The following is a 13,621-nucleotide window of genomic DNA, read 5'->3' as shown; positions in this document are numbered from 1 at the left end:
CTTTCTCCAGGTTTTGATTAGAAAAATTCAACATTTTCAAAGTATCTGGGTCTAATCTATTCTTTTTTTGGCAGACATATTGCCTGCAGTACTAAACTGGCGTTCACTGAAAACAGTAGTGGTTGATGTTGATTTTGAAGGGCCACACGAAATATGCTTGAAGCACAGTTCACATACTGCACAGATAGATTGCTAGCTTAGCATCAGGATCAATAGGGAAACTCCCCCAACTTCTGACGACATCATTCGTTAATATTAGAGATGTGCACATAGTATCCGCGAATACTCGAATACCTCGAATACTAGAAAGTATTCGATATTCGAGGTCTCGAATAGTTATGCGAAAAGTACCCCCTCGAATACCTCGTATACTTTGAATTTCGCGTCGTACACTGTCGCAAGCACGCCGTTGGTAGTTGACTCGGAAAAATGTAGAGAACTCTAGTCTTTTAGTGCATGCAGCGCTGTTTTAGGCAAGTTGACGAACTACATCAAATTCGCGGGTTAGAGCGGTGAAAAGAGTTCGACGTGGGGAGCCTAAATTGATCCGGGTGAAAAAATCCGAAAATCCCCTGTTTCCCCCACCAGGAAAACCTCAGTGCCGTGGGATAGTAACTAGGTAGCACAATTCCCAAAACGAGCTTCCCCCTCCATCCATCAGCCCTCAACCCTCCTCCGACGCTTTCCTCCTCTTCGAAATCAAACAAAAGGCCCCAGCTCGCGCAGGTTTCGTATAAATGAGACGAAGTGTTTACCATGTGTCATTTATGGCTAGTAAGAACAGGCACTCTTGAATCTTTTCCAGGAGATGAAACTGCCATAGGAAGAAACTCAGTGCCATGGGATAGTAACATTGGCGTATTTCCCACGATCTGCTATCCCCCTCCATTCAGCACTCCCCTCACCCACTCTGACGCTTTCCTCTTCACCAAAAACTAACAAAAAGGTCTTTGCTCGCGCAAGGATCGTATTACGAAGACCTTAGCTTTGAAAAAAATATCGAGTTACGAGAACAATGAAAACGTGTTTCACGCCCTCCCCCCTTTTCTCACCCACTGACCTTTTTCTACCTATCTGCTTCGAATTTCCCCCTTTCTGGAGGTCAACTGCTGCATGAGTACCATGGGATAGTTACATTAGCGCATTTCCCAAGATCCGCTCTCCCCTCCAGTTAGCACCAGCCTGAAGCTTTCCTCTTCTCCGAAATAAAAAAAGGTCCCAGCTCGCACAGGGATCATATTATGAAGACCTTATCTTCTAAAAAAATATCAAGTTACACGAGAACAAAAGAAATGTGTTTTGCATCCCCCCATTTTCTCACCCACTGACCTTTTTCAGCCTACCTTCTTCTAAGTTTCCAGTTTCTGGAGGTCAACTGCTGCATGAATCACCTATTAGCCCAAACGGTGTCTAACTATGACTTTCGGCAATTGATTTTACACCTTTGTTGAATTGAAATATTAGTAATGTGCGTGTAATTTATAAAAGAACAAGACCAAACGCGACGCATTTCTGACTTTATTTAAGCATTTTACGCGAGGAAATAAATGTCAAAACAGGACGGAGGCTTGGCATTCTGGCGAGACTCGATATGAGCAGCAGAGCTTCTCGGAAGTTGATGTGGTATTTTTTTCCCAAAACAGATATCAAGTTACAATTTATGAGTGGTGCTATAAATCTTTGTTGTTACAGTCTCAGACTAAGGGATATTTTATCAGGATATTTGGTTTCTCCCTGATAGCAATTCCAATTCATCTTCTTATCTCGTGAGAACTCCCAAAGATGGACTGAAAACAATTGAAGAAAATCCGGAGGAAAAGAGCTTGTATTTTGCAAAATGCCTCAGATTGTCAGCTAGCACTTGGCAGCAGGAGTGGGGGTAAAGCGATGTTAGTTGAATTAATTATATGCCCAATTGTTTCCATAAAATTAAAATATTCATTAACTAGCTAAATTCCTGTTCGAATCCTTTAAAGGAAATCAAAATTACTCCCCAAAATCTTGTGTTGCCTGCTGCATAGGCAACCGAGTCAAACATTCCAGCATTCATCATTTAGTATTCGAGGTATTCGAATATTCGAGCAATAATTTAATATTCGAATTCCATATTCGAATTCGAGAAATCTGCTATTTGACCCATCTCTAGTTAATATGTTGTACCTTGTGAGCAAAATACCAAAATATATTCTGTATTCTGCCATGTAGCTTAAATTGTTACTTTAATTGACAACTCAAACATATGCTTCACTGTCACAGTTCTTATAACCTCAACACGCCGGTACAGCAACACCATGGATAATATGAGCGGATGTGAGCTATGGCAAAATTGCAATGCAGTGTTGCATTCTGCAGGATAACCACAATTTTCCATGCCTTGCATAGGTTTACCAACTTACGAAAAAGCACTCAGAACGCATCTTGCTCGTATTTGGAAGAATTACTGTAAATGCACATGATTCAATCATGAGACCACTTTCAGACCAAACGATTTTCCGCCAGGCGCTGTTCACAGTACGGCACACGGCATTGCAGAGAGCCGTCTCGTCTAAAGCTGCCTGAATTTTACTTGAACGGCGGCTGGTGAAAAGTTGTTTCGCCTGAAACTGCTTCAATGTAGCACTTAGTGAATTTCATGCCGTCGATGGTGCATCGGCGGGCCGGATTGAAATGGGTGCCGTACTGTCTCCTCTGAGATTCAACTCGTTTGAAGACATCCATATACAGTAGACCTATGTAAGTTGAAAGAATGGCACCATGCCGTGGATGGCGGCTGACAAGAAGTCCGCTCGCTTCAAAGCGGCTGTGGCTACGGAAATGGTATGCTTGCGATAGTGACAAACTGATGAGCCCTTAAATGTGTGTGTTAGTGAGCAACTCTCAAAAGAAAAAAACGTGGACGCCACGCAATCTGAAAGTAATATATGCTGTTTTAAATATTTTTTTTCTCTTTCCATAGGCAGAACCGGCAGTACCGAGAACTGGGTACTAGAACCCACCCATCTCTAAAATAATCATTTGACTACGCCGGGATTTGAACCAGGATCTCTAGTTTGCTTTAGTTTAAAGGAGGTTTTAGTTTAGTTTAAAGGAGGTTTAGTTTGCAGGAGAAATAATGCACAGTTAAGAGTATAAAGAGATGGAATTGAGAGGATGAAGGTTCTTGAATAAAGGTCTGTCAGGGGTGCATAAGGGGAGGTGCAGCATTGCATTGATGGCCAGCTTTTGGTGAGAAAAATAGGTATCTTGTGGGAAAGGTTGTCATTACCACAGAATAAGATGCCATGTGAAATATGAGTTTCATGGTATCTAGAATGATAGTTGGAGATAGTTTTATAATCAAGAATAATCCAAGGGCAATTTTTTTTCATAATTTTCTTCATGTGGTCAGCCCAGTCCCGGTTTTCATTGTTTACTAGACGTAGAAATTTGACAGTTTGAGATCTGATGTGGATGTTAACATTCAAGCAAAGTAAGAAAGTGGAGGTGAGAGGGGAGCTTTTGTGGTGGAACAGCACGTGAAGAGATTTATGAGCATGTTTATGGTGAGTCTATTTGCTGCTTTTATGTATGGGCAATGCATGCTAGATAGTCTATGAGATAATTTTACACGGAATGTGGGACACACAAGCTTTCTCGGCTGTTTCATCCAAAATATTCCAGAAACATAAACTGATATAACTAATAACTTCAAGCTTTACTTCGTGAAACCTTACTTCCAACATAAACTGATTTGAATTAATCTCTGCCAGAGAACAAATTTTTTGTTAATACACCTCAGACGCAATCCACAGTTGATGACTACTGTCACAATTCCTTCTAAGTATTAGCAAATGGCTGACAACCATGAGATTCACACAAGGGGTCAAATGAAGGAGAGACGTATGATTTTATAGGAAATAAAATTACATGAAAGCCCTAAGACGAGTAGGAGGGAAGAGGAGCCTCCATAAGAAGAAGAGAAGAAAACCACAAGAAGACGACAGGACAACTTAACTGGCCAGAACTTGAGACATGATGGCATGCTGAAGACAGTCGTTGAGGGACCAATGGCTGGAAAGAATGGAATGAGAAGACCTCGAACATAAAATATTCAGAACAGGTAAAAAAAGGATGTGAAAGAGAAGACATACATAGGCGTGAAGAGATTGGCTGACAGGAGAATCGAGTGGAGAGAAAGTACCTTTGAGGGTGGGGTCTATAACAGGGTGAATATAAAAAAGATGAGGGTTATGGTAGCACACACGCATGAGTAGTCCCTTACTTGGACTGCACTTCCACGTCCTGCAGGAGCTTCTTGAGGCGCAGGGTCAAATGCTGCTTGTTTGGGTTCACCGTCCTCCCTTCGTCACTCGGTGCCACCCTCACTGCTGCCATGGGAACAGTGCTGACACACGTGCCACACTCCATCACTCGGTACGACACAAATGTGTACGAACCACAGGAGAGCTGAAACACAAAGAGAGATAAATGAAACGTATCCTTCCTCAATGTCCACACACTCATTTGGAGATTCAACCCTAAGGTTGATTTGGATAGTTGAGGCTATGGCTCACCCTGGTCTCAGCCACAGGCATGTGAGTCAACGCTCAACTTAGGATCAACATTTCTCTATTTCTCTTTTCTTTGAGTTCTCTTTTTTCTGTTCCCTCAACAAACTGAAGCTAACAGCATGTGAAAAGATTCAAAGCAATGTGTTTTCCTACTTGTCATCCCATCTGCAGACAAACGGCATCATGGTGTATTCCCCTCACCTGCAACGATCCCCCAGCAAAGATGTTGCTAAAGTCAAGTGACTCCTTGCCTATTCAAAGGTTGTTCGTGTTCCCACTCTCCCAAATTTTCCCAAGGCACACAAAAAGCCACTGCTATCATGCTTGGGGAAGGGATGATGGCATAGTTTGTGTGCAAGCTGGTCATGGTGGGCACATGTCTGCACGAGGAGAGGAGGTCACGGGCACCTAAGGAATGGGTGGGAGAGGGTCAGTGCAGGTGATCGAGAAGGAAGTACATACTGGAAAAATTTGCATCCACATAGCTGCCACTCTCCGATCGGTGGGTCAGCAAGAGAAACAGACGCTGCAACACACTCAGGAGACAAAGACATCGCAGTTGGAACATACCATCCCTAAAACCACTATCATCTAGGTATTTTTTATAAGAACTGTCCATTCCCAGAAGAAATCCCCGAAAAAATCCTTGTCTGGTTAACCTCCCCTCCTCCCCCAGGATCAGTACCATTCCCCCCACCACTTAATGCCAATTCTTGTTCATTTTCTGCCCCATCTTCTGTGCAAAAGTGTTAGAATGAGGATAGGGAAAACAATAAAAATAAAATGTAATACTTACAGGCTTATGAAGCTGCACTGAATGAATTATTAAGGCAATTTACAATTGCTCTTGATTTCATTAGCTTGTTCAATGCCTCAGCATAAGGCAGCATTGCTTCCCATTCCATTTTTTATGTATTTAGCTTTAGTTTAGGGTTAGCATTAGATTCTTCTCTTTATTTGCACAAATCAATGTGACACAATTTATCAACTTTTTTTCAATAGAGCTATCTTCTATAAAGCCTATTTTCTGCTTAATACATAATGTTTTGCATTGTGTTATGCACATTTAAGTCTCCTATCAATTTTTTGTCAACTGAGAATTAAACTTGATTTCATTTCAAGCTTGTCAAATGTCTCACCTCACCACCTTATTCTATGTTTACGCCAAATTCGCTTACTTTTCCCCATAGTTTCCCACTCACATCCTATATGCAACCATGCATTTCATTCATATTAGAACAAGCTTGGAGCAAGCACAAGCAAGTGCAAGTTCAAGCTTGCAGTCATCCCTTTCCTAACCCTCTACAGCACACCACTTCCAAGGCCTGGTGCCCATCTACACCCCTTTCCCTCAAAACATCCCATCCTTGTAATGCACCTCTAGTTCCTCCCCTATTAACATTGAAAATGGTTAGAGAAATCAAGGGTAACTACATTATGTTTGTCATCCCCCACATGTACGGCATTGCAAAAGTAAATGACGATATCAGCCGTATTTGCAATTGGTCCCGTGAAAATTTGTTGAAAATTAATCCTCTAAAAACCAAAGGGATTATAATTGGCGCCCCACAATTTATTAATAAACTTAATTTTGATGCATTACCTAAAATTTGTGTTGACGGCTTTGAAATTCAATACTCTCAGTCTGTTAAAAACTTAGGAGTTACTCTTAACAATGTACTCACTTGGGAGGAACAAGTAGCACATATTTCAAATAAGTGTTATAAAACGTTGGCACAGCTTAAGCATTTTAAGCATTTAATACCTCTTGAATTGCGCAAAAAGTTGATTCAATCGTTGTACCTTCCTCATATTCAGTATTGGCCGCTGGTAATGTCTGATCTAACTAATGAATTGTCTAATAAAATGCAAATATTGTTAAACGCTGATGTAAGATTTATATTTAATGTGGCATTACATGAACACATTACTCCTTATTACTTAAAGATCGAGTGGCTAAAACTTGAAGAACGAAAAAAGTTACAGTATTCTATTTTTATGTTTTATTTATTGTCAAGCAAAACTCCTATTTATTTATATGAAAGAATAATGGTCAACATTAGCAATTGTGACAGGGTTGTTAGGGCGCGGAGACGTTTTAAAATACCAAAATGCAGAACAAACTCGTTCCTGCAATCCCCTCTAAATACATCAATGAGAGTATGGAATGATATCCCTGATTACATTGTTAAGGTTAATAACATTTACCAGTTTAAAAGGCTTATGACAGCTCACTTATATCAAACTTTCCGTGCAAACCTGAATGAAAAACGATCTGGTTCATTGTCCGATGCATAATAATAAGTGTATATATATTATGTTGGTATATTTGTAACTATTCATTTTCTGAAGATGTGTATAATTTATTTTTTGTAAATGTATACATGGGTATACTCTTGTATGTGTGTTACCTTTTGTGCACACCGAATGAAAAATAATTAGGTTTCTTGTCCAAAGAACAATAATAAGAAAGTGTGCATATATAAGTGTATGTATATGTATGTATGTATACATATTTCACACATGTGTGTATATAGCTTCAGAGGAGATGCATAATTTATACTTTGAATTTTTTTTTCCCTTGTGTATAATCTTGTATGAATACCTAAGCATGTTTTCACTGTCATGTAATTGGAATTTTGTCTATGTTAACATATGTATACTCCTTTATGAATATCTACGAATGTTTCTATTGGCATGTAATGCGCAGGTATGAAATTCAAATAATTGGTATACTGTCCATCTGCAGCACCAAAACTAAAAAAGGTTAAATTGTAATCCTGTTCCATAGGACACTAGTCCTCGAACAATAAAATTCTATTCTACTCTATTCTATGTAGAGCACCTGATGATGACTTTTGTGAATTGAAAATTTTAGTGAGTTTAGTATAATTGGGGACAAGTGCTTCAAGCATTTAAATTACCATCTGGATGATCTTAGGAAATTGCCTACCTTGACACGTAGTGTTGCTTCTGAGTCGTAATCATGGTATAGAAGTATGTTTTCCTTCATCTTAAAGCTCTCTCGCACCCCAAGATGGTAGAATAGGGCGCTTTGTTGAAGCTGGATGGATAAATCCACCACGGCAACATCAGCATTGTAAAATGTGTCCAGTACATTTGTCTCTCCAAAATCCAACTTTTCAAACTGTAATAAAGTAATTCAAACAATAAAATCCCTTACAATTCAAATGATTAAAAACAAGCAGATTTTCTGATAACATTTAAATAACTCTGAGTGGTTTTTAATAACAATTACAATTAATAATAATAAATACTGATAAACACAGATAGATACAATAAAAGGTCAGCTGAAAATCAATATGTTTGAAGAAAACTAATGTAATATTATTCAGCAGAAAAGAGGAAACCAGGACCAACATAATATGTACAAGAAAAATAAAGACTAGAAAGGCCTGGTTACAAGATTCATTGACAGTTACGAGAGTGAGGATTGGATGTTGATAGCAGCAGAAAAGTCAAGAGTGGAGTCAAGCATAGTGGGCAATAGAAGAATGATGAGGATAGAATGGATTGACATTGAGGTTAAAAACAGGATGAGAAAAGTCCTTGGACAAATGAAAAGATACGTCTTGTGAAAAACCTAAATTGAATACAAAACAACTTAATCAGTCATGCCATGAGGCATGACGACGATGTCCTAAGACAGAAAATACATATGACATTTAAAGTGGAAGGAAAACAGTCTCATAAAATGGTTTTTCAATCAGTGGATAGGAGGAGAGGTATTGAGCAGCCAATGGCTTTGTCATTTCCTAGCTTAAATTGCCAGTCTGAGCTGAGTAGCAGTCACATAAGCATCACCAAGAGCAAAATGTACAGGGAAAATTACCACACTTGCCATATGGCTCAGCTTTGACATTCTTTCACCTCTATGCTGCTTGGAGAGAGGAATTTGTAAAATCAATTGACACTAAAGATAGACATGGTTTCTGAATGACACATCCAAAACAAAGCAACAAAAATGAATGCACAAATATCCATCACGGAAACCACAAGATTTCAGAAAAACCTTCAACAATCACAATAGCATGCCTACTGGGTTAAGGAATCAAAAAGGTGATGCTTGTGGATTTGGTTCAGCTCAGGAAGATGATAAATAGAGCTATTTATAGTGGGAAACATTATTTTGATTGTGCAGAGCCATTGAAAACAAGTCAGACATGCTACCTTCTGGAGTTGTTGTGATTCATGACAACAACCAAAGCACTGATAGATTAGTTCTCAAGTAATCACATTGGGACATTTTCCAGTCAACCATCATGCAATCCTGACCACATTCTGAGGGACATACATGCATATTTTTGAAGGAATATATAGGCGAGCAACATTTTCCAATGAAAAATGTGGATCAAGACAATTTTTAAACACATTAAGAGTGATTGTCAGCGACATTTAAGAAGAGGGTTTTGCAAAACTCATCCACAGGTACAACCACTGCCTCCATGTGATTAAGTCAAAAAGTAACCACAAGTGTTCATAATTGTTAGCAATAAAAAAATAATTATCGTTCACTTTTTCTTATGTTAATAGTCTGCTATGGTTAGAATAAAACATTGCCCTCGTAGACACGAGAGGGTTGGCCATTCCTTCCAAGTCTGTGGTAAGCACCAAGTGGAGACATTGGATGCAGTGGGGAGGAAGGGGTAAGCCATTTTCTGTTGGAAGATGTGTATTGAATGATCTATCAAGTACATAGTTGAGAGAAAACACAATGGCCAAACTCCTCCCAATCTTCAGCAGACCTTCCAGGGCCACTTAAGGACACCCCTTCCCAGTAGCCGGAATTCTTCTCAAAGTGTTTACAATGTGTGTGACTTTGTTTTGAACCACTGAGTCATATTTCGACCAGACCAATGCCTTCTCCTTCCCTGACATACTGGTTTTATTCTCCTATACCTCCTTCTTGCACCCTCACACGTCACAAAGAAGGGAAACTCTTAGGAACACAGATGAACTGATTTCTGAAAAGCCATGCTATAGAGTGATCACTTTCCTACCTGGAGGGCAAATCTGTAACTTTGGGTGCTTCGCTTTGGAGAAAGAACTCTCACCCAAAGTTTTCTCCCGACCCAAGTCTGCAACTGGGTAGAGAAAACTGTTTCTCTTGACCGGATGGGAGAAAACTCGCTCCGATAAGCAGTATGAAAAATTTCTAAGGCGAATCTGATATTGGAGCTTGAGTATAGAAAAATTAATCACGTGGGTTTTTTAAATGATTGTAATTTTATGTCAAACGTAGTGATGCAAATATTTTCTAAATTGAATGCATAGTATCCTCATTATGACGTATCAAAAGTCACACTACTTTACTACATTTTTGAAATGGACTGCTTTGGATTACTTTTTTGAAACGTACCGCGTGCAGTGATTCCTCCCTTGCAAGGCTAAATTCAAGTGCCAGTAAATTATACTTGTCAACATGTTAAATTCTTCATTTCGTCTCAATTACAACCTCACCAAAGTTGTAAATTAAGAGTACATTTCAAATGTGAACACAACTTTTGCTTGCTGCTTGGAGATTTCTACAAACATCATTTGTGCCAAAAATGTGTTAATTTCAACATGACAACTCCCGTTATCTACTGCTGATAAACACAGAGCCAGTGGTTGTAATGCACAGAGTTTGAATGATTGAAAAATACCGGCTAAGAGTTGTAATTATCAGTGCTCCATCATGATTGAATTGTAAACAGTGCTATTATGCTATCAAAACATTTCTGACAGCATTGTAAAAATTGTCAGTGGTGTGTTCACCTCCGTTGTTTATCATAAATATGGCATTTCACGATCAAGCTATCAAGATCAAAGCTGTGCGTGAAGTTCGTTAATCTATTATATCAAATGTATCAACCAGCAGCAGTGAGAAACGTCACCTTTTCCACTAAAGTGTGCTAATTTAAGGCTTTATTTCAGTGAATAAATATTATTTTTCATCATAACAAGCTCAGTGATTGTAAGTTGTTCGTTATGAATATAAGAATGATTGTGACTTCCAGTTTTTGGTGATTTTATTCGCCTATATCTCACTTTATATTTATGGTGTGTGCTAGTATTTCATTTGAGGATATTCCTTTATTAATGAAATACCTTGTAGCTTGTGTATGAGTTGGCATCAGAACCGATTCACAACCTCACATGTTGCATGCAGACTGTTTTGCAGTGCATTCGTATTCTTGAAAGCAATGAAATGGTGAAACTTTGTCACATCATCATGAAATAAAAGTTTCTGTTAACAATAAGGGCATGTTTGGTAAAGAGTTCTCGGGATCGCCACCGGGTCAGGAACTCCATATCTGCCAACATTTCGATGTCCGACTCGGTTTTCGTCCTCAGGACGATGACCGAGTCGGACATCGAAATGTTGGCAGATATGGAGTTCCTGACCCGGTGGCGATCCCGAGAACTCTTTACCAAGTCCATTCGCCGGGAAAGCACGAAATCTTTCTTCAATAAGGGCATGTCTTGTGTTTCTTTAACTGCCTATTGCTTTTCATAACTGCTTACAAGTTATTTTTCATTATTTTAGAAAGTGCTTTTCTTGTGCTCTCTGCATTAGAATTAGCTTTCCAAACCCCGCTACTTGCAATAAAAGAATGCAGAGTGACAGATTATTGTTATTTCACAGAATTTCAGTGTTTTTGTCTGTGATTAAGGCTCTCCAGCTAAGTATTCGTGATGGTTTTTCAGAAAGAGATACGTCAGGCTCTTGAGTGTGACGCAACTGAAGCACCTGTCTCGGACGCCGGAAGGCACTTGAGAGGGCTTACAGACTTGGGTCGAGAGACTAGTTTTCTCCCAGGCAACAAATTGTCTCCTTTCTCTGGCCGAAAGCGCTAGAGACTTAGGGCGGGGACAACTCTTGCACAGGCGCTTCATGAAGCTCCTTTCTCCCATTTTTGGGAGGAAACAGAGTTACAGACTTGCCCTTCTGGAGTCCACCTACAGACTTTGTTGGACTGAGGATGCTTTGTAATTGTAGACGGTTATCATGGGAGGGTTAAACTCCAGGCATAACATATGGGAAGATCCTCGGACATGAGTTCATTGTAAGGAGTTTGAGTAAAAATTTTCCACATGGAGGTTTGTTACACAGAGGTTTTACTGTATCTTCCTTCAAATAATAATAATCTCCCTCCCTGATAATTTATGAAGTATTCATAAAATGGTAATTGAAGATTATAAGGCCAGTAATGATTATTGCATTGCATAATTTTTGCTTCTGCACCATTCTATATGGCTTTTGATAAAAGTTTTTGCTTATGTATTCTCTAACATCCTAATTAATCATGGGAGATATTTGGTCTTACTTGCAGTCCGCAAGGTTTTCATAAATTTTGATTCTGCTTAAAATAAATCTAAGAACAATAAGCTGGTTCTCTACTGAAGTTCTTATCAACAAAAGTGCAAACATTCCTCAATCAGTGCGCTACCAAAGACAATCAACAAGAAGAACATTTTAGCCTTTAGACTTTCACAAGATATGAATACAAATATGTCTTATGGGCAATACTCTTCATTGATCCATTATATTTAGGATTCGAAAGTTTTGCCAGCGTTGCAGTTGGCTTCTTTGGTTCACCAACTTTAGTGTGAGGAAGATGTGTATTTTCCTATTCAGGAAGTTTTTACCATTAACTAATGCCCAGGATCCAAATAAAGGCAATAAAATATTAGCATTCAAGGGTAAAGCTACGCACAATATATGAATGCGCAGGTGAAAAACTGCCAAGAAAAGTTGATCATTATGAATTGTTACCATACTACCTTTAAGTACCTGATTTCAGTGGCACTGAAATGGCTTCTGCGACCTTAACCCATTACACAATATGTTCTACTATTAAACATTAAAAGTTCTGACCGAAATTCTCTTATTGACAGGGAATGATTTGAGCCAGTCGGATGACAGGCACAGCTATTCACAAACCTGTATGTGGTGACAATTAGCATTGACGAGGGCACAGGCGTGCTTCACTTCATCCAAGGCTTTCTTTCTCTCAAACAGATGCTCGGCTTGGTGTAAGTCCAAAACACAGACAACATCCATTCTGGGTCTCACACTGCCAATCGTACCGCAGCTCGCTGAGCTATCACTCTGGCTGCCAACACTGTCAGTGACGCTGCGGTATTCTATGGAGGAGATTCAAGTCAATTGTAAAATGTAACACTAACAGCAATGGTCATTGCAAGCTCATTGTGAACAACACTAATGAATTGCAGGCATATTTTCATCAGTAACATAATATTTTAAAAGGGACAGATTTAAACGCACCTGAAACATCTGATTCCGTGGTAGTCGGCATCATTTCTCGTCACCTTCTAATATTGTTGCTTGTTGCGGAATATTGTGAGTGACAATGAACAAAAATGAACCTGAAAAGACAAAGGAAAGTTGGTCGCATTGGGAAGTTATAACGAACTTATAAAACAGAAGAAATTAATGGACCGACAACCATTTGTTTACGTTGAAATGAAGCAGTAAATAATGTACCGGTGGATTGATAGACATGAACGCCAAAGGCATGCGGTTTTCTAAATTTAGGAGTCGAAAACATTTGTCTCCCCATTCATATTTAACGCACGAACATCAAGCAGACTTTATCCGCTGCTAATGAAAACAAAGAATTCTTAACTATGGTGGCCTGAACAGCTTACATTGTACAATCACGCCGATGTCAAGCAACAGTTCCCAAATCTCATATCCGCACTTACACAAACATAACAATTCGCATTTCGCAACACTAACACAAATTTTGTGAAAATTGACGAGAGAAATAACAAGCGCTGCTTGCCGAGAACCCGAGAACCACGACAACAGGACAATGGGGTATTCTTATACAAACACTAAATTTCCGCATGAACTTTACAGTTCTACTAATGAGATTACTACGCCGCTAGTTTGGTAACTGACTAGAGTGAAAATACGTTTTATTTGCATCATTACTAATACGAATGATGCTTTTAATTAATTTTAATATTTCAAAAGTATTAATTGACCCAAAAATTCTTCTTTTAAAACTAAAATCTTAATTCAGAGTTCAACAATACGA

At 39.1% G+C, this 13,621-nt stretch overlaps 1 protein-coding gene across 4 annotated transcripts in view; it reads right to left on the bottom strand.

Moving 5' to 3' along the window:
- Positions 1–13,387, bottom strand: part of LOC124161210 (mitogen-activated protein kinase kinase kinase 15) — a 145,688-nt gene extending 132,301 nt beyond the window's left edge. For 2 of the 4 annotated variants that reach the window (XM_046537472.1, XM_046537475.1), the window contains exons 1-5: positions 13,227–13,387; positions 12,844–12,944; positions 12,499–12,701; positions 7,504–7,698; positions 4,262–4,446 (exon numbers count right to left, since the gene is read on the bottom strand). In XM_046537472.1, coding sequence (XP_046393428.1) covers positions 4,262–4,446; positions 7,504–7,698; positions 12,499–12,701; positions 12,844–12,877 — 617 coding nt within the window. In that variant the 5' untranslated portion in view covers positions 12,878–12,944; positions 13,227–13,387. Of the gene's footprint in view, positions 1–4,261; positions 4,447–7,503; positions 7,699–12,498; positions 12,702–12,843; positions 12,945–13,024 lie in introns of all 4 variants that reach the window. The other 2 variants (XM_046537474.1, XM_046537473.1) reach the window with 2 other exon arrangements.
- Positions 13,388–13,621: the final 234 nt, after the last annotated feature.

This window comes from Ischnura elegans, chromosome 6, assembly GCF_921293095.1.
Source record: "Ischnura elegans chromosome 6, ioIscEleg1.1, whole genome shotgun sequence".
Classification (NCBI taxonomy): domain Eukaryota; kingdom Metazoa; phylum Arthropoda; class Insecta; order Odonata; family Coenagrionidae; genus Ischnura; species Ischnura elegans.
Note: the sequence above shows the minus strand (reverse complement) of the source record. Positions and strands in the feature narration are given on the sequence as shown.